General features: G+C 47.3%; 3 protein-coding genes across 4 annotated transcripts in view; 1 reads left to right on the top strand and 2 right to left on the bottom strand.

Annotated features, from left to right (window-relative positions):
* Positions 1-14,325, bottom strand: part of LOC105684001 (inositol-pentakisphosphate 2-kinase) — a 44,845-nt gene extending 30,520 nt beyond the window's left edge. Inside the window, exon 1 of one of the 2 annotated variants that reach the window (XM_012397046.4) lies at positions 14,107-14,325. Coding sequence is in view for 1 of the 2 variants with exons in the window: in XM_020851215.3 (XP_020706874.2) it covers positions 12,763-13,052 (290 nt within the window). In the remaining variant the exon portion in view is untranslated. Of the gene's footprint in view, positions 1-12,762; positions 14,081-14,106 lie in introns of those variants that run through there. The other variant, XM_020851215.3, reaches the window with a different exon arrangement.
* A 206-nt stretch (positions 14,326-14,531) lies between these two features.
* LOC105684061 (spindle assembly abnormal protein 6 homolog) lies at positions 14,532-19,161 on the top strand. Its single transcript, XM_012397168.3, has 3 exons — positions 14,532-15,038; positions 15,143-16,418; positions 16,483-19,161. The coding sequence occupies exons 1-3, from the start codon at positions 14,847-14,849 to the stop codon at positions 17,037-17,039; spliced, it is 2,025 nt and encodes a 674-aa protein (XP_012252591.2). The 5' UTR covers positions 14,532-14,846; the 3' UTR covers positions 17,040-19,161.
* On the bottom strand, positions 18,436-22,522 carry LOC105684059 (sorting nexin-29). Its single transcript, XM_012397165.3, has 3 exons — positions 20,206-22,522; positions 19,493-20,134; positions 18,436-19,417 (listed from the first exon to the last, which is right to left on the bottom strand). The coding sequence occupies exons 1-3, from the start codon at positions 21,526-21,528 to the stop codon at positions 19,253-19,255; spliced, it is 2,130 nt and encodes a 709-aa protein (XP_012252588.2). The 5' UTR covers positions 21,529-22,522; the 3' UTR covers positions 18,436-19,252.
* Positions 22,523-23,530: the final 1,008 nt, after the last annotated feature.

Raw genomic sequence — 23,530 nt, forward strand, 5'->3', positions numbered from 1 at the left:
GAATAATTATGGAGCGACCTTTCAGCGCCGAGTCACGTGCGCAAGGTTCACCTTGAGCAACGTAGGTTTCCGCAACGTAATCGAGTGGGGGGGGGGGGGGAGGGGGCCGAGTTCCCAATGGCCGCGTGCAGTTCGCGTCGTACACAAAAACACGGGCCCGCCGCGAGATCGGATGAGCGTCTTTCCCTCCCCCCTCCCCCTCCTTTTTTTTTCTATCTCCATCTTCGGCTTTTCCCCCCTACTTTTTTTTACACCCGTTAGGTTACGAGTTCGCCGGGAACGGGGACCCACATCCCATGACGCAACGAGAAATTATGGGCCTTGTCGCGATCCGCGACACTTCGATTTTCGATGCATTTTCCTTCAGATTCACTCGTAACGTAGATCCGATTTCGGAGCCAACTAACCGACTGCTACCCGCTACTCGACAAGATACCGCGATATCGTCAGCTGATGACTCTAAACTTTGCGAGAAACATTAGCACTATGCGCTGTACAGGTTGGATTACGCGGAGTAGCACCGCGACGCCATTTTTTTTTTTCCCCACATGAAACGCGGAGATCGTTTACGGAGTCGGTGTCCGATGCCTGTTGCTAACTGCAGCGGGTCCGTAGAAAGTGGATACCGTCTATTAATCTGGACACCTGGTGGAGCCGGCGCGGCAATGCGTTATCAACAGATGTTAGGCGAGACCTGGACGAGAGCTGAACTGGTAACGAAAGATTGGCGGAATTCGATTTGTTCCCTGGTGGCTCGGTGACGTCGTCGTCGTCGTCGCTCCGACGGACTTTTACTCGATTTCAACCCGTAGATCAATGTTGCAACGCACAGCTGCAACGTGACGTTGGTAGAAACGAAAGTGAAATTTGACAACGCCGCGAAGGGCTTTACACACCGGGTAGCCCCCTGCGCGTCGACGAGTCTCTCGCTCCATACCGTCTGTCGTTCGTTGCCTCGGTTCCACCTCGTTTCTAATTTTTAGATTTCATTCAGCTTCCGATCGTAGGAAAACAAACCTCGACTTTCGGCAGCCGAACAACTTCGTGGAAGGGCTCGCGTTTCGGACGGCGTTCATTGCTCGTTATCGGTGACGCTCTTCCGGTATCTGATCGATATTATCACTCGCCACGCGGTAAAGAATTAAAAAAATTAGATGAAAAAGCATCTGACATTTCAGGCTCTGAACCAGACGGCGTACCGCCAGAACCGATTGCTCGCGAGACTCTTGTTTTCCTTGGAATGAGTGTTCGATTCCTGGCAAATGTCAGTGTTATCTCATAGAGCTACCAGTTCCAGCTACGTCACCGCGTTCGTAATCCGAGACGAATTTTTTTTTTCTTTGTTTTTCTTTTTTCTTGTTTTTTCTTCTTTTGGAAAACAGCGCGCGATCGACGACGCGGAATTCGACGAGGTCCGAAAATTTTGGACGCCCGTAACGCGGTGTCCCGATATATTCCCGTTGGAGAGTTTTCGCGTAGGGGATCCCGAGGGATGCGGTCCACCCGCATCGAAAATTGCCGAGGGAAAATTATATATATATATATATGTATATATATTTCTAGCCAGGCGCACAAAGAACAGCCTCCTCACGGCGTTTCTGACACAGAGTCGGAGGATCTGGCAACAGGGGAAACCTTTTTAAACGTGCAGTTGGAAGGCTGACGCCGCCCTCGAAAACATCTGTCGAGGCCAGCGTAACGTCTCCCTTCTTCCGCCCCCCGTCCCTCGTTCCCTCGTTCCCTATTCCCCATTCCCCCCATTCCCCCATTCCCCCATTACCCGAGCGGCGAACAACACCCCGGATTCCCCCCATGAACCCCGTCAGGCAACACGAAAACTTGAAGAGCGCCATAAGCGCGTTACGTGCTGCTGCTGGAACGGCAACAGAAGCATCGAGAAACACAACCACCACCACCACCACCACCACCACCGTCACCACCCGGAGTGCTTTTCGGGTTTCGGCTTTTGTTCGGAGCGGCTGGTAAAAAAGTAGTCAAAAAATACCAATCACGCACTTTGTAACGAGACGAAGTGAAACAGAGTTCATTACGCTCGTTTCGAGGCGGAATGAAAATTCCGAAACGCTTCGTTCCAGAAACTAGATGGACTCGAGCGGTAACCGTGGGATCCTCGCACTCGAATACCCTCTCAGTATCGCGACCCTCCTCGCACCGCGGGCAACAGGCGCGTCGACGGAAGCGGATCGAGCGAAGTAAGCGGCGGCGGTACGGTAGCCGGACTTTGTTTGGTCGGAATAATATTTTATCGCTCGTTGCGCATGCATCGCGAACCGGCGGAAGTCTTGCTACTTCGTATCCTTCCCTTACTTTACACTCGAAGGAACGATCCGTTTCGCCAGATAAAGAGCTCTTCGAGTGGTACGAAAAAAACCGACGCAACGCTGCTGCGGCCGGAGGCTCGACGAGTCCCACAGCGATGTTATGTGGATTCGGATAACATTTTCTGTCCAGGAACATCGAGTGAACCAAATCACCGTCCGATACGCTCCGGAGACTCGCAGGGCTCACCACCAGACGATGCAGTCCTCGGATGAACCATTTTGCTTTGTGCGTCAAATTCTGTTCGGTGTCGATAGCGAGTTGCGTGGATCGCGGCGGGTACACTCGGCTTAATCATAAATGGTGTAGTTGGACACTATACGCGATGAGATTTAAGTTGGCACAAAATATCCCTAGGGAAATTCACAATGGCGATTGCCCCTAGGGATATTTTGTGCCGACCTGAATCTCATCGCTTGTTGTCCAACCACACCACTTTTGCTAAGGCCGAGTGTACACTTGGCTCAATCATAAATGGAGTAGTTTGCTTCGTGATTCAAAATCTGTCTGGCGTCGATGACGACATTCGTGGATCGCAGGGTGTACACTCCACTTAATCATAAATGGTGTAGTTGGACACTATACACGATGAGATTTAAGTTGGCACAAAATATCCCTAGGGGAATTTTACAATGCCGATAACCTCTAGGGATATTTTGTGCCAACTTAAATCTCATCGTGTATAGTGTTCAACTACACTATTTATGATCAAGCCGAGTGTACCTTCGGTCAACTAGCGAGCGTAGCTCGTGATCATTGATCGCGTTGATCGCGGCCGTTCTCTCATTTATCAGCGTAACGCGAGATCTTACCCTGGCCTCGAATCGGCCCGATGGATTCGCTCCGCTCGAGCGATCGAGGCATCACATCCATCGGCTACAGAAACTTCCATATTCCGGGGCTAACGAAACAGCGAATAACTAACGACGTTGCGAACCAATGGGGCGCGGTTCGGTCGTTCGTTCGGCCGACCCTTTCTTCGCAAGTCACCCCGCTGCGTGATTTAACTAAAAAAAAAAAAATATATATTTCATCATCTGCTCGCTTCGACGAGGGTCACGGCGAGGGTCTTCCGACGTGCGGAGATTCGTTCGCATTGTCGGCGTCGGAAAGTTTCGGACAAAGGAATTAATACCGACGATTGTGCATCGCGCGTTCCAGCCGCAATTACTACTCACTCGGCGAGTGCCCCGGTTGACTCGTATCGTTTCGGCGCGTTTAAAAAGCGCGGTATTTCGACGCGCGTATCAATTGTTCGCGATACGATCCGAGGGAGGTCAGATTGTACGGCGGACGAACGAAGACGAGCGAATTCGCGGCGACGTTTTTACGAAACCGTCGCGCGTAAACGCGGTCAGGGTTTGTCCGCGAGCGAGAAAATAATACCGTCGTCGAGATTGAACTCGAAAGTTTTTCCTACACACCACCGTTGACGATAAACGATAGAGATTCCGTTCGCCGACAAACGTGTTCTCGGCGATCTTTGGTCACGCGAATACTCGTCGTCGCTTTTCATCGCGCGTTCGACGAATCTTGTTTATTTTCATCAATTCGCCTACGTCACGGCCGACCACTTCCGCACGGGGAACGAACGATATTTCGGAATAAGACTGGAGACGACGCGAAGAAATTCACCGAGAGGAATTTTCGGTCCTTCCCTTCGCCTCCTCGCGTCCCTCGCGGTCTTTCTCTTTTCAGCGACATTTCGTACACACGGTCCGCTTTCCACGTCGTCGTCGAGGAACTCGCGACACAGTCGCGAAAAATGTCGCGGTAACGATGACGCGGTTCGGGCGCCGCACCGCGTACCGCGTGACGCGCGCACTCGATTAAAACAGCCTCGGAAGATAACCGTTGAAATTTCAACGGTGAGTGATAAAAAAAAATGAAACAGAGAAGAAAAAAAAAAGAAGAACAAAAAAAAGAATCGCAACGGAGATTCGCGCTGCTTTCTAAAAACCTCCGCGCAAAACGAAATTACCCACCTATCCCGTTCGTGTGTATATGTGTACGCGATACGTGTATACGGATTCGTCACGCGCTCATATGTTTTTTCTTCGATCTTTTGGTCGTCCGACTTTCTTCGCAACGTTTTTCCGACCGGCTTTGCAGTTCCGTGCCTCAGCGATCCGCGAAACGTCGTTCCCGGGCGTTGGATGGCTCGGAGTGCTTTTACGGAACAATTCATAATTCTCTCTGTTTCTATCCGAGTTCAGGTCGGTGACCCCTGACATATACGGGCAGCAACAGCAGCAGCAGCGGCAACAGCAGCAGCAGCAGCTCGGTAGCTCATTGATCTGGAAACGTATTCTCCGGCTAGCGCTCAACGTGTTTAATTATATTAGGTATTTACATTGGATTGAGAGCAAACGTGGCACGGTGAGGTTCGGTCAAACGTCAATATCGCTATCGAAACGGCTCGTTTAAAACGTTATTTCTGGGTCGTCGTAGCGCGCCGATGTTGGGGGCCGCGGTCATTATTGGCGGCGGTGATTACGTGCAACAGTATAGCAGCGCGTCAGCGGGGATAACCGAGCCGCAGCTACCCGTTGATTACATATATATATATATATATATATATATATGTATATATATACGTGGTTTTAATTAGAGCGGCGTTCGACGAACTGGTCCACGGCACACGGGTAGACAGTTACCGTCCGTTCCATCTATGATTACGAAGAGCACGCGTCGAACGATGATCGAGGTGCGAGAGACTCCGAGGGATTTTTGTCAGAGCCCCATAACGATCCGCCGAAAGCGGTGGAGGGCGCCCGATGGAAGAAGCTGGACGAAGGAGCGAACGGGAAAAAAAGAAGGGAGGACGAAATCTGCGCAGCGAACGATTTCGAGAGATACCGATTGTCTTCACACCCCGTGGACGAAATCGGGCAACGAAGAGTGCCCCGATCGGGGAACCTGGAGTACAACGAGATCAAGATGGACCGTATGAATGATTTTCGCTAAGGGCTTCTGTTTTTGTTCTATTTCAGCCAGATTCCACGATTTATGGTTACTCGATTGAATCGAAAATTGCCAAGCCGAGAAATCGCCAAGCTTGAATTCTTGGATTTTTCTCAAAATTGGGTCGGAAGTTCGACAATTTTTATTCACGGCTTTCTATGGTCTTTCCTCGTACGTTTCAGTCTCAGGAATCCAAATCTGAAAGCCAAATTGGTCTATCGATCAAAATTGATCGAGTTATCGCCAATTTATTGATCCAAAATGTGAAAAATCGAGGACACCTCGATGGGAAAAATTCGTAGCTCAATTTACTCAACGGATTCGTATTCCTGGGGTCGAATTACGTTAGAAAAGTGTCCTGCGATCGATTTTAAAAGTACTTTATTTTTTGCCCAGAAATTGAAAAAATTCAAAGGGGTCAAAACCCGATATTGTTTTTTATCTGGGTTTGAAGGCTATTCTAATGGATTTTGACCTCAGAAATCCGAATCTGAGACCCAAATTGGTCTATCCATAAAATTGAACGAGTTATCGCCGATTTATCGATCCAAAATGTGAAAAATCGAGGACATCTGGATGGTAAAAATTCGTAGCTCAATTTACTCAAGGGATTCGTGTTCCTGGGGTCAAAGTACGTTCATTCTAAAAATCCGACGTTCCGCCGGGTCTCGAAACGCGAGAATCGTTTCCGTTAAAGATATTTCTTATCTTGTTGTTCGATCGGACATCAGGTTCATGTTCCAAATAGCGTTACCGGTACGTCTAATCGCGTCGAAACTTTTCGATCAAATTTTCCGTAGCCGGAATATCAACGCGCGCACAATGTGAACCGAGTCTGAGACTCTAGCCTCCTTCAGCCGAAGTAGCCAGCCACTTCTGGTTACAAAGACCGCGAGCGAATGTACACCTAATCGCTTTTACCGTCCCCGTCTAACCAGCTGACATCAGCAGTATGATTATATGAACCTCGTCGAAAGTCTCCCACATCGTCTCAGTCGTCGTCTTAGTCGTCTTAGTCGTCTACGTAAAACTTGCCAAGCGATTCGAACCACGACGGAATATCGTTCGGTTGAATTTACCCGCGGCGATTTCCTCCGCGCTTCGTAGAAAATCAACCGAAGTGTACAAACTTCTTCAACTTTTGTGGAACACCGAGGGGTCACGAGGCTTCCATTAATCTACGCTCGGCGCAACGCGCGGACTACACGGTGACTCCTTAGCGACCATCGTCGAGCCGAGATTGTGGACGGAGGTGGTCGGCCGGTCGTCGAACGTTTTCCATGGACAATAAACGGCCGTAGGAACCGGGGTCTTCTCGCTCCTCTCGTTCCTCTTCTCCTCCAGTCCGACCATTTTCTCGCCGGGACTCCGAGAGTTCAGGACGGGTGAAAAAAAAACCGCTGGATGCGAGTCGTCGGCGCTCCCACGGCAACCGTGTAGTAAAGTCCAGGTATAGTTACGGGAGGAAGGGAAGAACTTTAAAACAGGTTCTGCCGCGAGTAGAGCCGGATCACTGATTGCGTGCTCACCTAACTTCACGAGCGACCGGTTCTCTCCCCCCGGTCGTCGTCGTCGTCGTCGTCGTTCCTTCTGTGCTTCGTTTTTAATTCTTTTTGTTTTGTTGTTTTTTTGGTTTTTGTTTTTTCAAGATTTACGTAGGCGTTCTTCCGAGGGCACTTGGGCAAAATATGAATGCGGGTCAAGCCCCCGCCGACGTCTACCCGCGTCAACGGGGAGGTGCGCGACAAATGATCTTGGATTGGCCGTGTCGAAAACGGCGGAGGGACGAAAAAAAAAGAAACCCGGCGCTCCGGTTCCGGAAAATCTCATGTACGTCAACCCGAGCGACGTTGACCGTCCAAAGTCGAAGTGGACATGGGAAAAGGCCTTTTGGAAGGCGGGCGCTACCCCGTCGGATTATTTATACGTACGTCGGTCCGAAGCATACGGTATAGCCACCGAAACTCCGTCGGCGTGGTGAGAGATAACAATAACAATAACATAGCGGCGTAAAGTAACGCGGAGTACCGGAGGCGGGGGCGTTAATTCCACTCGGTATTCCTCGCGACTATACAACGGTATAGACGAATTTTGAGGATACCAGAGACGATCGTTTCCATCGATCCCCCGAAGCGAGAGAGAGGAGGCCGGGGACCGGAGGGTAAGACAGAGGAGCCGGAGGCAGAGGCAAAATACGACTTCGAGAGGCGCGACAGCTGACCGAGCTCTCCGCGTTGCCGTTTACTACGGACTCGACGTAGAGCGTCGGTAGTATTTCGGCGGCAGGGGCGAGCGCGACGATCGAAGAAAAAAAAAAAAAAAAACCGGCGAACTCCGGGCTCCGGGCTCCGGAGGAGACTCGACGAGTCGGTTTTTCGACTCCGCGGCGGATACCTTTTTTACCGGGGACTTTCGGTAATTGCTTACTTCGCCCGTGGGACACGAAGCCCGAAGTATACAGGAGAATCAAGATTTCAGGGAACCGGTCCGGCTACGTACCACCCGATCCCCGGGACCCGGGGCGCGGGTTTTTTTAATCGCGTGAGATAACGAGGTGGACGGTGACCGTACGAAGCTCTCGCGAAGACCTCGAGAAGTCGCGAGTAAAATCGGCTGTGTACACCGACGGTGATCACAAGTGAAATATGTAAAAATTGCGCGATTCGATTTAGGTTGGCGCAAAATATCCCTAGACGAATCTCACAGCAGCGCAACGGCACAGGTGGGGGGGATCGAATCGACCGGCGACGATCTGTTACTATACACGGCGCGTTTACCGAAAATATTAGAATCTATCTGTAGATAAAATCGTAGAAGACACGACCGATGTTGTTATTTTTGATCAGAGAAATGATACGGTGAATCAAATAGGATAGGATGATCTCCGTCGATGACAGAGTAGACACTCGCCATTGACGCATTCGAAATGAGTGTTGCAAGAAAAGGACGATAAACGAGACGCATCAAGGATAATAATTGCACGCTAACTTCTAATCGCTAACTCCTTCGGACTGCCAACGCGTCTCGTTTATCGTTGAATCGTCGTTGAATGGCTGCGTCAGTTTTGTGAGGTTGACACGCCGTGGATCATGACGGATCGTGGCCGGTGGCCTCCTCTGCTGTGGCGCTGCTGTAGATTCGACTAGGGATATTTTGCGCAAACCTAAATCAAATCATCGCGCAATGTTCACATGCTCCACTTATGATCACGGTCGGTGTACGCAGCCGCGGTGGTGGACCGAGCGGGCTTTTTCGTTCGTTCGTTCGTTCGTCTGTTTGTTTGTTTGATTTTTATTTTTCATTTTTCCATCCGATACTCAGTCGCGCGAAGGGGGGGGGATAAGGGGGATAAGGGCGCGCAAGAAAGTCGTCCCCCCGTTTCACGGTCCACCGAGCGCCTCCGTTCTCGTTTCCATCTCGGTCGCGGTGACGACGACTACCTACGAGAAACGGCGTGAGGCTAATCGGTCTAGCGTCAACCCGTACCGACCGAACCTCCCGGAGGGAAGAAAGACGGGTCGACCGGTCGACGGTACGGGGGCCGCGGAAACCGAAACCCCCGCGCGCACCGCGGATCGGTGGGAGAAGACCTGACCCCTTGGTTTACTTCGCGACGGCTCGTACGGCCGCGAAGTTCAACTTCCGAGAAGCCCAACAATGAGATCGAACGATAACGGGTGTTCGTTCACGTGGCTATCACGTCCTCAAGCCCCTTCGCTCGACTGGAAGGACTTGTTTCTCCCGAGCCGAGCGAAGCTCGAACTTCCCCGTCAAAATCCGCGTCCTTCTTTTTTTTTTTTTTTTGTTTTTTTTTGTTTTTTTTCTATTTTACTCGGGAATCGGTGCAGTTAGCGAGGACAGGAAGAAAGAGTGCCTCTCGGAAAATTATTGAGAGAAATTAAGCTCGAACTTCGGGATGTCGGGAGAGATAAGTTTGGAGTTACCAGAGGGCGAAGGGAGCGGAAGTGACGTAACGGCGTAGAAATTGATGAAAATTGACGCCGCCCTCTGGACGTGCCGAAGACGACGACGCGAGGACTTGAAAAACAAAAAAAATTCAACGCGTCCCGTTGAAGACGCGGGGCAAACCGCGTGTCGGAGAAAAAACACAGGCGCGCCTACCGTGTACAACAAAAACACACGCGCGCGACTCGCCCGATCCTTTTAGTTTGTAAACAGACGTAGGAGGCGTAAGAGAGAGAGAGAGAGAGAGAGAGAGAAAGAAAAGTACGGGGCGCGCCTCTCGCGATGGGACGTCTGGCGTTGTTACATCTATCCGTAAGTAATACTTACCAACCCGAGACTGTACCAACGCAAACTCGTGAACCCCGTACTTCGTCGAGTACAGGCGCTTCGCGGTTCTCCGTCACCGGAGATCTTCGACCTTTCGTCGGACACCGAAACGGAGGAGGAACAACGACGACGACCACACATCGCCGATCTACGCTATCGGCGCCTCTTTTATCTCAGCCGCCAAACTCCGAGGATGATATCGGACCGACTATTCCTTATCGCCCGTCATTTTCTCAATGATAAATACTTTATCCGAGGCTACAACAACAACAACAACAGAGACGACGACGACGAACGGCCCAGGTGTTCGGAGGTTGAGCACCCCGTTCCGTGGGCAGTGGGAACGCATGCGCGCGTTAAGGCCGGTATACCTTGTAAAGTATAATCCGACTTTAGGATCGGGGGCCGCCGCCGCTGCTGCAGCGGGCCGAGAGTCGTGAGGCGGCTCGTTCGTAGGCACGCTAGAGCGCACACGAGGAGAGGGTCAGTCGACCCGAGCGGGCAGCGGGCGTTGAGCGGCGTTGTTGCCAAGCGGAAACCGAATCCCGCAACATTGTTGCTAGACTCGGTATTCCATTATTAGTATTACGATAAAATCGTGGCAACAATAACGCTACGTCGGATGAATGAGTTTTCTGAATAACCGCGGTGGCTAACGGATGAAAATTGTGGGTAGGTAGGTAGGTAGGGGGGTAGGTAGGTAGGTAGGCCTGTTCGTTTACAGGAAACGCAGGGGGGAACAACGCGATGAATGACGATAAGTTTTATTGAAAGGCGATACGCGCGGCACGTATTGCCTGCCTCCCTGCCACCTCCGCCGCTCCGAAATAGCGATCGTTCCATATATCCTCGGTGTTTTTTTTTTTTTTTTTTTTCTCAACGCTGTTATCGTCGTCGTTCGAGGTGTCGCGACGCGGTAAATGATCGCGGTAAAAGGCAGCCCACCGGTAACAAAACAAACGGAAGCGTAACCAGAACACGTTGCCATCTTGCGACGGAGGTGAAAGGGTTTTTATCGCTACGCGGCGTGTTTTTCGGGGCACGACGGACCAGACCGGGGGCTACATCGCGGCGTTGCGAGCGCACAGGAAACGGTGAAACGAACGAAAAAAACAAACTGAACCGAACAGATCGAAGATCTTCCGAACGCGGCGCAAAAAATCGCCCGCCGATCTCGTCCGGGTAACGGGAAACGGGGAAATTTTTCCCGTTTGCAAGGGCTTCCGTGGGTGACGAAACACCCCGCGTCGGAATTAAAGGTGATGCCGGCCGAAGGCCGTCGAAGCCAACTTTTGCGTTGGATTAAAATTGACGCGTTTGATAGGCTCGATGAAACGGATTCAAAACGATTAGAGCGAACGTTGCGCGCGTTGTCCTACACCGCCTCGAAAACTCGTGTTCATTTTTTCTGGTCCGACGGTTTTCCTTCCTTATTTTTTGTTCCTTTGATCGCCGTGGTTCCCGAGCAACCGTGTCGTCGGGAAACGTTGGGAATAGGCATCAAAGGTCGCGGCATTTACACACACCACCCACCAGATATCGGATCACGTCGAACGATCGGAATAGTCCTTGATGACGATAATGATTGAAACTTTAGGAAAAAAATACCTCCAAGGAAGAAATCGACCGCAATCGAAGTCGCGGAATCGCGGCCAATGACGGCGACGGGAGCGAGCGAACGATGAATAACGACGGTAACGAAGGTGAGAGAAAAAGGTGTTCAAATCCTATGATAAAAATTTTCTATCGAACATCGACTCGCGGTTCAAGCTAATGGAGAATCTCCCACCGTTCGTCGCGTTGGCCCCAGAGATTTGGCAATGCCGTTCGTTAGCCTCACGCCCGGGTGGACGCTGTTGCCAAGTCGACGATCGACCTCCCAGGCGCCTGGGTTTGTTGTAAAGCAACTTCGAATCCGCCGTTGTTTCGGCACTTCTCTCTTTAAGGACTCGCGCACACATTCGTTTGGCAAACGCTACGTGTTTCGGTCTTATCCTCAGATCGGTGGATTTCTAACACCGCTAATGGAATTTCAATCGATATTTCTCTACGCGTGTAACACCGCGCGTTTTCAGGTGCTTCGAAAACTACGTCCATTATCCGTTTTCCACGCTGCATATTTACTCCCAAGTTGCACGTATCTTTCGATAGATGTGCACAGTATTTTTACTCTCCTTTGCTTCGCCGATCTGAAGTTCGCGTTTGAATACTTGTTCGAGCGAGTCTAGTTATTATTCCGGCTTCGAGGGATCCCAGTCCATCGTTTGTAACATTTTCCGAGTACCTACATTTGTTTTTCTCTCTCTCTCCTTTTTACAGCCATCTACGAAATGCGTAGATAACATGCGTTGCCGGATGACGAAGCGGCAACGTCGGCCGAATCCCTACCTGCAACGTGGGCGCCCGATCACCATTAGAAATCTATGTAATGTCTTCCTCGTGAACGATGTGTATTGTACGGGTAATTTAGCGCGTGTAGATGCTGCTACGCCTACGCACACGTCCTTCTGCGCCGCGTTTTGGCGAGCACGAGGACCGAGAGCTCAGCGTGTGCGGAAAAAGGATTTCTTTCCGAACGCTCAAGTTCGGTCTACAAACGTTGCCAGGTCGTCGTCGAATCGAGTGGCTTTTCTCGTTCGACGAAACGACAGCGATTGATGACGATAAAACCGTCCCCAGGATAGTCAAAATCGAGGACTCCAGACGGCGTTTAGAAAACACTGGAAGAAGTGCCAAGGCGAGCGACTCCGACGTTCGTTTGTACTCTGAGGTAAAACGAAACGGCAAAACATTCGAAGGTTGCCACTTTCCAGAAGAAATGCAAACGGCAAACTGGCGTAAAACTCGCCTAGGAGTTTCGCGGACACCGTGACGTATTCCTGGTAAAATATCCGCGTCGGTTTTCCCTCCGCATCTTCAGCGACGGAAGTTTTTTTTTTCAAATTCCGGTAGCCACCGAGCTCCGGGGATTTTCGGCCGACGTGATTCTTTTCCAAGTAATTCTCGTATAAACGCAACAACTGCGCAACGTTATTCCGAAGTAGCGAAAACAAAACTCCGCTATCCAGACCACCGATCGTCCGATGCAGATGATTTCGTTCCCCCGAAGAAATCGGGCGACTTCGTCGACGTTGTGTGAAAATTTGGTCGGCTTCTCGTACTTACTTTTTCGTAGATAAAGAATTCCGGTCAGGTGCTGTGCGTCGCAACGACGAGGAGGCGGTGAGAAGAAAACCTGCGTGTGCATGACGACGGCAGGCCAGGACTTGTCTCGACTCGTCGTCGGGTTGTCTGAAGGTTTTTTTTTTCTTTTCTTTTCTTTTGTCGGCAGGGGCAGGTGCTGCCGGAAATGCTCGAATGTAGTTGCTCGCTGGTTTCTTAAGAGAGGGCCCCAATATTCCAAGATGAAAGAGGAGCCCCCGAGGCCGGTACTCCTCCTCGCCACGGGCAGCCATTCCGAGGGTTTTGTTCGACTCGGAGAGGCGTAATAACCGATCGAAAGAAACTAATTCGCTCCGCCAGCTGCCCGGTGCGATTATCTTGTTTTAAAATTGGCATTAAGGACGGATCGAAAGGATCCAACTTTTCGCAAGGGTAATGCCAATTTTTTTTTTTTTCTTTTCATAACGTTCAACGTTCTTCGGTTGCTTCGTTTCCTTCGATTCTGATATTATGAGCGAGAATCGGTTCGATTTTTTTCTGGCGACATGACGCCTGGTGTTCGACTTGCCACTTCTATGGTGTAAAATATTTACGCCAAAGGCAATGGAGGATACAAAGGGAGCGTTATTTCTGGATCCTTGCTCGCCTCGGGGCATTTAGTTAGCCGTAATTTCAACGCTGAGATTTCAGAAGGCGATGAGGACAATGTCCAAACTCATCATTACTCGATATGAGTTGAGATTAATCATAGAATTATCATATGTAAGCAAATTAATGATAAATCGCAAAGTGATGATGTTATTTTTAGTATCTTATGAAATAGCGTTTCTCGGACGTCCACAGCACGGTTAATTTGATGGCACAGGAGTCTAGGAACTGGAAAATTCGAAGGATGACAGGATCCCGCGAAGGTGTCAGTAATCTCGATGAATAGGTAGGACGAAGGTCCCTCTGTCGAATGATTCGCGAGTCGGCGATCCTCCCCGTTAAAGATCTCCGTGTCGAGTAGTTCCTGGAATCGCGGCGAACGGCAGCACTTCCTTTTCGTTCCAGGATGACGGATGTCGGCAAAATCACCTCCAGGCTGGATCGGTGGAAGTGGTGCGTGGACTGTCGGAGGAATTCCAAACCTCGAAGGCAATGATTGAGGATCGGGATACCGCTGAACTGTGGGCTGATGAAACGTCACCGAACGTGAAAGGCGCGCGTGAGATTTTCGGCTCCACGAAGTCGTCGTTGTGAGTCCAGGGCGAATCCGAGGAGATATTCGGCGAAGACGATGAGGCGGCTCTTGGTTTTCGTTTCGTTTGAGGGATAGGTAGTAGGGAAATATAAAATGAGGCTTACCTGTTCCCCGGATCAACCGTCCGCCCTGCAGACCCTCGATTCGGTATTTCGAGTATCACTGCAAATTCACTAGAGCAGCATCTGCCCTGTTTCACAAACGGAGCGGTCAACGTTTCGACAATCGCTCGTCACCAATTCCCACATATTGCACCGTGACACTGCTCCGATAAACTCATCGTCACTCTTATTATCGCACTCTGATAGCTTCACGCCTCCCGTCACCACCACGGGACTCGAACCTCTCGATCAGCCGCATGGCAGAGGCATGGCGGGCGGAATCGCCACGCAGCGGTAATCCCTGGAAACACGTTGCATCACCTAAATACTTGAATCTCATTGGATCGCCCCGACGAGTTCGGCGAATGGGGGACGAGCTTTCTAACTTGCGCGGGAAAACGACCCGCGTACGATCCCACCAACGGTTACCGTTACCCTCTTTGACCGACCAATTACAGCGGGAACCGAACGGGTGGGGGTGAAAAGAGCACGGGGGTGGGGGTTCCGTGGAGTTCTCTTGGATTCGTGTTCGTGCTGTTGGATGTCAGCACTATCAGTACGCGTGCGTCGTTCGTGAGGTATTGAGCAGCGAGGGATTTGAATGTTGACTGATAATAAAGCTTGGTGGTAAAAAATAATCACAAAGTACACAAATGAAACGTATATTCGAGAGGGGTAATATGCTGCCGAAATTATCACACGGCCGGGGATCGGCAGCCCTTTTCTAATACCGAAGCCAAGCGATGATGAATTACTTGAACAACATAGCGGGGGGTGGGATGATCGGTGATCCTGGACTCCAATTAAACAACGTAGAAATTTTATACACCAAAGTTCAAAGGGTTTACGTTAAGCCACAGCACAAGGAAGAACGCCAAAGGGAACTTCGTGTGAACGTTGAAATTCACGCTGGCCTCAGCCCCGTTTGTCGAAAGGTGAGCTATAAACGATATAGCTAATTTTATTCTAACCTCATTCCAAGCTTCGAAGAGACGCTTTCGAAATGCTTTCCTTCAACGTTTCTTATTTATCCTTTCAGAGCCTCTGCGTTCTTCTATCGGACGACGATGACCCTTGCTTCCTCTACTCGCTGTTCGTTAACGACGACGATTTCAAAGTGCTGAAGGCACAGCAGGGTCTACTGGTAGATTTTGATAACTTTGCCACGCAGTTGATATGCCTCTTGGAACAATGTCAGATACCACGATCTGGCCTTTCGCAAGCACCTCCGAAGTTCCTTCTTCTGCTGGCAGAAGAGGCTGGCGACTGGACCTTCAAACTGGTTGAGACAAACAATTTCAAACACTTGTGTCATTTGAGTTTGAATATTGCCCCCTCAAGCGATGCCGATATAAAGACTCATATGGCAATGAAAATAAAGCAACTGAAAGAAAGCTGCCTACGCAAAGAGAGAGATGCCGTCAGTCTGGAAACAAGACTCACCGATCTCACTAATAAGCTCGAAGCCAAGTCTAAAGAACTTGAAAAAATAGAACAGAAATGTCAAGCGGAAATGAATCAACTGCAAATCAATACTTCCCAGCAAATTAGTGCTGAAAAAGACAGACTTGCGCAAGCAACATTCGAATGGCAAAAGCAGAGAGAAAAAGAAAAAGCAGAGGCCGATCAGAGGCACGCAGAAACCTTGAAACAGCTACATACAGAGTTGGCTGAACTGAAAACACAGAACACAGCCCTTAAGGAAAAGCTTTCTCTGACCGAAGCGAGCAATAAAGAGCAAAGTAAACAGATGCAAAATCTTGAGAAGGAGCTCAGCATAGCCCAAAGAGATTTGGCACTCGTCAGAAAACAAAACTCAAAGCTTGACATAGACTATCACGACAGAGACAAGACCGTGAATACTCTTCGTACCAGAGTAGCAGTCCTGGAACAGGAACTAAAGGACAAATGTATTCTGGTGAACAAGCACACCGAGATGATAAAGACGGGAAAAGAACAAAAACAGCACCTGGAAGACCTGTTAGCGGAGAAGGAAAGTCAACTGCAACGAAAGCAAAATTCCTTAAAAAATCTCAGCGACGAACTCGTCAAGGCAAACGAGATTCTGACCAAACTCCAAAATGAGCTTGCATCCACCAAGTCCAAGTTAAAACTCAGGACTAGCATAGCTTTGGAGCAAGAACGATTGCTAGATACAAAGCAAAAGGAAGTCGGGCAACTGGACAGCAAAATGGAAGCCTGTGCCAAGGAAGCAAAAGAATCAAAGACGGCGGCGGAAGCTTTAAAGGAGCAGTTGAAAACGCTGCAGTCCCAATTGGAGGAGAAAGAAAAGATAATAAAGAACAACGACAATGGTGAGTATTGAAAGTTGATAGACAGCCATTACTGACCGTTTTTATACAATTTTTCTTTATCCAGTCATCAGCTGGCTGAACCGAAGATTAGCTGAAAATCAGTCGCCTTCTCAGAGTGCGACCGTCGCCCAGCCCATAATGGTTCCATCTTCGGTGCAGCTAACTCTTCCAAGGACGAGCAAAAGCTTCCCCTCGAGGTTCGAAGCGCGAACTCCCGCCGCGTCAAACGGTCCCCAATCCAGCGTACCGGTGACCGGTCACCTCCTCCGAAACCCGATAGTTCAAAATCCGAATATTAATCAAACGGCGCGTACAACCGCGCGAAATACGGGTGTGGGAATAACCGACACGTCGAGTGGTTTAACCGCGTTTAACAAACCGGGTCAGATATCTTGCACCAGCACCCCGATGGACAGAGGTAATCTCCTGGGCAAAGTGACCGTCACCAGCGCACCGGGGACTTCGTCCATGCCGACGATCGCGGAGAATAACAATCCGCCTCCGTTATCGGCGAATACGAGACCGAAAAGCGTCACGAGCACCATGCAGGGTGGGTTGAGACGCGCGGTCTTGGACAAACCACTTTTACCTTCCGCGTATTTCCCAAAATCTTCGCATTAGCCGCAGGCAAATTGTTGCGCCCGTATTGTAATTTTCATTCTCTTTATCACACTCTCCTATTCCTATTCGTCGATTTCATGTTTCAGTCTACGAGAATCCCTTTTTTTTTCTTCCCAATTTCGTAACAGATTGCCACGAGTTATTAATTTTCAATCACCGAATAATTCTATCCCTATATTTATCTCTAACTTCTCCACAGACTTAATACGTATCATTATACACTAGCATTTTTTCAACCCTGGTAGATTTTTTGTTTTTTGTATTTTCTGCATTCATTCTACACACGATCACATAACTATAAATATTATTTATTCGACACACAAATACAGACACAAAACACACAATTTTTACCTGCTCTCTTTTTCCACACGCACTAAAAATCGCGAAACTAAAACTTACCTATGAAAAAAATGAATGGGTTATCGCCATTGTAGGCGAAAAACGTGAAATAGTATTTCCTCCGCATGAGAAAAAAAAATAGACGCTTAGCTGTCACGTGATAAGACTTATAATAGATAGTTTTCGTTTAGTACAATATTTTTAGAAATACGATTAGCATTTTGGACGTACAAATAATTAGAGGGAAAACGACCGCCATTGTTTCCTTTTGATTTTCAATTTTACACCGACTGATTCTAAAGAGATTCTTTTATTAATTTTTTGTTTCTTTCGATTTAATTAGAACGGGCAAACTGTAGTACTGAAAGAAAGGAACGAAACTACGAAAGTAACAATTCATTTCGATCAAAAGATTTTAGGTAAGGAAAAACATTTGAAGTATCAAAGATATCCTTTTTCTTACATAGATGAGGAAAAGAGCAAAACGCACGCTGAGGTTAATTTTAACGGAATTCAGGATCGATTAGGTGTCTACGATATTCTACGTCAAGAATTTTCCAGATGGTACATCCTGAGATTATAACTAGCATAATTAAATTCTACTTTTTTAGGTAAATCGGGATCAAACTTAGGGATACAAGTTTCACTTGTTATTAAGATGAGATATAGATTTAAACTGTGCTCTCTAAATAAAATACATATAGGTATTCGTAAAACTCTAGGAACCAGAGTCAAAAAAGGTAACGATAAATAAATTTAAAAACACCTCCCAAAGTTGGATGAAAAATTTTCCGAATATATCGTCGAATATATTTGCGTCAATTTTTGACAACGATAATCATTCTCGTTGTGATTTCTTTTTAAATACCGGACGGCAAAGAAAAAAAAATTTCATTCGGTGACTCTGTTCCGCGAGTGATCTTATAGGAAATATTTTTAGTTTCATGGTGTTTTCCGTAAGTTCGTTATTAATAATTTTACTTTATCTTTCGAATCTTTCAATAGATAAAATATACGTACGCGCGCGTTTCATGACAATAATATCTTCGTGTGAATATTTTTTTTTTTTTGTTTTTTTTTAATCTTTCTCTTCGTATAGTTTCTCACATGAATTATCGAAAATGTTATTCGATTTTTTGTTCTCTATGATCCTTGGCTATTAAACAGACAAAAAATAAAACATTGAGTTTATTTCACCGTACAAATAGAGCAGCAGTATTAAACTATAAATAAATACAAATGATACTTATAATACGATGATTAGTAAATTCTATAACGTAGGATAGACTACAAATTTATATATATATATATATTTTACTACTTTTTTGTACATATAAATAAAATAAAAAATTTATTATACATAGGTATATATATTATATACACAATTATATATATTATATATTTGTATTTATAATCAATATTACATAATTTTAGGAATTTCAATCGCGTACAAATTTTTATTATTTCATATCATCTTTGTCACTTTATTAACAAATCAATTAAAATGCATATATATATATTATAATGATATTCATCGTAAAACGTATATTTTTTTCGAAAAGTATGTCTCCAAAAAATAATCTTTTTCAGTAAATTACAATAAAACGTAAAATATGAATAAATTTTCGTCCGGGAATAAATATAATTACATACATAAAATAACAAGGACAGTAATAATTATGGATCAATATCAATGTACACTTATAATTCTCTTCCTTCAGTTAAAAAAAAAAACATACCAGAAACGAATCAAAACGATTCAACTTTATCACATTAAAAAATACCAAAATTTACAAAGGTTTGTCAGGTATTATAATATTCATACGATATCTGATGGTCGCATACAAGCAAAGCTCTAATTTAATTAATTCGAACTAACTCTGGGGGACCGATGCGGGTGTTTCGGTGACCGGAGGTAACTCCGCGTTCCCCAAATCGAGAAGCGGAAGATCCATTCGTTTCCGTCTACGCTCACATTTCGGACAGGGATAACTTGCGTTGAGACAATCGATGTGAAAAACCGCGTTGCAAGCCGCACACTAGAATCAAATTCGATCTCAATCCCGTTTCCATAATCCTCCTCTGGGATTCATTGACGAAAATTTTCTACTCACTCTGTACGTCGTCGCCATATCGAAGGGGTAGATGACTTTTGGATTGTCGCAAACCTCGCAGATGAATCCCTTTTGGCTGCAGAGCCAACAGTTCATTACGTGATGCCTGGCGAATTCAACGATTTTTTGAAGCTGCTGTGCCATTATGCCGTTCGGGATGTCGGGGAGATCCGACACGGAATACTGATGGACGTGCTCGTAAAGGTATTCCCGCGGGGTGACCTTCTGCTGCAAAGATTCTATTATCGGCTCGCGACAGGTGAACAAGTAAGCGCGAAGCAGATTCAACTGGATCCTCAGAGACTGCAACTGGGCCATGTCGTCGACGGCCATGTATATCCGCGGATTCAAGATCTTCAGATCGAGAAGAACCGGACAGTTCGTGAGAAATCGAGCTGCCTTTTGACTCACCGGATACCTCTTCAGGTCCCAGTTGTGAATCACCCGTGATGGAATCAGGAGCTCTCCCTCCGCCATGCAATTAGCGCAGTAATATTCTCCCGTGTAATTGCAAACTATTGCTTTGGAAAACGTCATTCCTATCGCGTGGCCGCACCCCAAGCAACTGTAATTCTGCGTGTCTAAACCCTTCTCTCTAGGCAATTTTCCCAACTGGTGTTCGAGGGCTCGGGCTGCGGCTTCCTGGAGGAAAGAAAAGGAGATTTATTTAGCAAGAAACTCGGATGCGGAGGTCGAAAATGCCGGGAAATCACCTCGACTCCTTGAAGCAATTTCTGATCCGCGGCAGAACTATCTTGCGCAGATTCCCGTGGAGCGGATCCGTTCAGGAATTCTCTCAGATCTGGAGTCGTTGCGTATCCCGCGGTATGATAACTCTGGATCAGAGCATCGTACGTTCTCGAATCGGTCGGTGTTCGAGGTGCCTCGGCGCCGGAGGCTTGGGAAGGTGCCGAGGAATTTAACGTGGATTCGCAGTCCTCGAATGAACTCGACCAACCCAATTTACCTATCAGAGAATTCCCAACGGTTGTAGTAGCCACAGCATCCGTATCTAGAGGATCACTGTTCTGAACCGGTTGCTCTTCGCCACTCGAAGTTGTATCGATTTCCGTTTCTGGTTCATTGTCGATTGTTGTACCATTTGCAATCTCTGCATTCACCACTTTACTCTGATCAACTTCCTCCTTTATTTTTTGAGACTGACTCTGCGAGTTCACAGATTCTCCGTTCGGCTGACTGGCATTGGATTTAACGGTTTTCACCTTACTCAGGATGATTTTCAATGCATCGTCTTCGTTAATGGAGGAAAGATTGTTGAGAGCACTTTGTGAGGAGTTCAGGGATCCCAAACTACCGATTGAGCTTGCAACCTCTACCTCGTCAAAATCGTCGTTTGAAGTTAATTCGCTATTTATTGTTTTAGCCACATCGACTGCGGAGGAGACTGGAAAAGATTTCAAAGAAGGTGACCAGACCGCTGCCATGAGCAACGGAGTGGTAGACCAAATATTTAGCAGACTTGTATTGTAAGCGAGATCAAAGTGGATGTAATCTATGCTCTCTATCAACCGTTGAGCTGCATCGACAAGATCTGTGTCTCTCACAAAAGCTGCTCGATTGTAGTAAGGCTTCAAGGCGGAGTTGTCCCTACATATCGAGCAAAGATAACTGGACAAAAGTCCATCGTTGAGAGCGAGCCTTACCCAGGCTCTGCAGTAGCCAACCTCCGTAGTGATCTGCGTAAGGCTCTGAATTTGATCTATTATTTGTCTATGAGAGAACACGAGCAATGGTCCCCAGAAGCTGGGCTGCGGCATAGACTGAAAGTCTGGACTGCTGAGAGCTTCGGTCACTCGATTCAAAAGCGAATCCTTCAGCCCGTGCAAAAAAAGTGCTTCGAGAACTGAACAAAGATTATTTGCCTCCTCGCAATTTCCTACAGGGCAACTTTCTGCGCTTTCTGTGAAATTCTGCATGTCTATGATGCTGGTATTCAATTGCTTTTGCAAGGAATCCTTTATCAGTACATCCCTTTTGTTCCCTACGGATGTCACTGATCTTAGTAAAGAGTTCATTTTTGCTGTGTTTGGTCAGGATTACTTTTATTTTATTTCTACTCTCGTCGTCGTTGTTATAAAAATTCATAATTTTTTATTTTCTATATTCTGAACGTAATTGCCAATCAGGCAATTATGCGTTGTTGTGCAGTTGATGATTATTTAAATCCAACCTTATCATTTTTACTGGCAGTAATTTGTTTTGCTCTTCTCTTCTGTTCCCTTCTTATTTTTTTCTCTCTTGGCAAGTGATTAACCAATTAATCAAATAATTAATAAACTAATTAATCCATGCCATTTGTCTTGTTCTTGATATTCCCTCTGTTTTGTTTTTTTTTTTAATCTTCTGCTCCGGCTAGTAATCAGTTTCCATACCGAACCACGTCAGATAAAGGTTATGTCAGTACTGATAAATGACTTACAATTTATCCGACCCCTCACATTTCGTTACATTATTTATTCAGTCATTTTTCTCAATTTTATCCTGTACTCTCGTATTCTTCGTTTCATCTACCAATGAAACAGTCAAAGAGCTGGAGATCCGTAACAATATTCATTTGGATCGTGATCACAACGACAAAGTTGACTAATTAACATCGTATCACGTTCATCACTGGCATATCCAATAACAGGCATTTTTTATTTACTCCGATAATCTCAAAAATAATTTTTCTATTTCACACTACTGAACACTTCTCGTTCATGCACATTACCTACACACTGAACGAAGGTCTTTCGTCGAATTGCGATTCCCTTTGTTCTTTTATTTTTAGATCCCACGCCTATGAGGTTCATGCATCATTGGTGCATATTTACGCATAAGCTCCGCCTCCCGATCAATCAGATCAGGGGGCTGATCAGAAGGGACCAATCGAATTAGTTTCCTGGAGAAAATGGCGCATGCGTATCGCGGCGTCGATCAGCTGTACGCTACTTTGACCGTTCATAGGCGTAGGTATGGAAAAGAAGGTGAAAATGGTCACTCTTCCTGAGGATGCAATTCTGAAGAAGTCCGCGTTACACGACGAGCATCGAAGACACGCATCGTCGCGTGATCGTTTTGTAACAGGTTGTCGAGGTGGACGGGAGGCCTAAAAATATTAACATCCGGGGCGTACCGAGGCACGAGGGGAATCCGAATGCACGAGAAATCTGCCTGAACAAAAGCCGAACGCGGCAGATGTTCGGCGAATCGTCGAAACGCAAAAATGGTCCGGAAAACGAGAATCGTTCGTATATCTCCTTTCCGTTTTTCCTCGAACAATCGCGAGAAACCAGTTCGGATATGGATCACCGGTGGTTTTCTCACCGATCTCCAACGATGACGGACGTTCGACAATCCTCGCAACACGGAGGGGCCTCCGTTACAGTGATCGTTACAGGCGGCGCGTTACACAATATCGAAGGCGCGAGTGAATAATAATCCCCGTTAGCCGAGAGCCGAGGCTGATAAAATGGCGACGCGCGTCGTCCGGCTACCAAGTTCCTTTATTTTGAACAAAGTTGTAGTTTTTTTTTTTTTTTTCCATCTCTTCCCCTCCCTTCTTCACGATTCCTTTTTTTTTCCTCTATGCCTATATTTAGACTATGCACTTGGCGCATTTCAAGCGTGGCGGAGAGTTGCACCTTGTGTGAATGACCGAAAGCGTGGTGACTCCCGCCGCCCGTTCCCTCCCTCGTCCCTTTCCACGCAAACGGGCCCTTTTCCTCGCCTCCGAGTCCTCGCCCGTCAACCCGTAAATGCTACGTTGCTGCCGGTCGCTGCTACTCCCCGTTTGCTTCTTATTCTTCTTGTTATTCTTCTTCCTCTTCTTCTTTCTTCGGCTTCTTCCTCCTTCGGTCTCAACGGCTACTAACTTAGAAGAAACTCGTGTAGTCGGGTCAAACCGGGATGCGGGAATATATATATATATATATATATATACATACAAGGGACGCAGAAAACTCTGAAAACTTGCGAGGAAGACGAAGATCGACGATCGGACACGAGGACAACGGGGGATATCAGGGACGGCGTCGG

The sequence above is a fragment of the Athalia rosae genome, chromosome 5 (genome assembly GCF_917208135.1).
Source record: "Athalia rosae chromosome 5, iyAthRosa1.1, whole genome shotgun sequence".
Lineage (NCBI taxonomy): Eukaryota > Metazoa > Arthropoda > Insecta > Hymenoptera > Athaliidae > Athalia > Athalia rosae.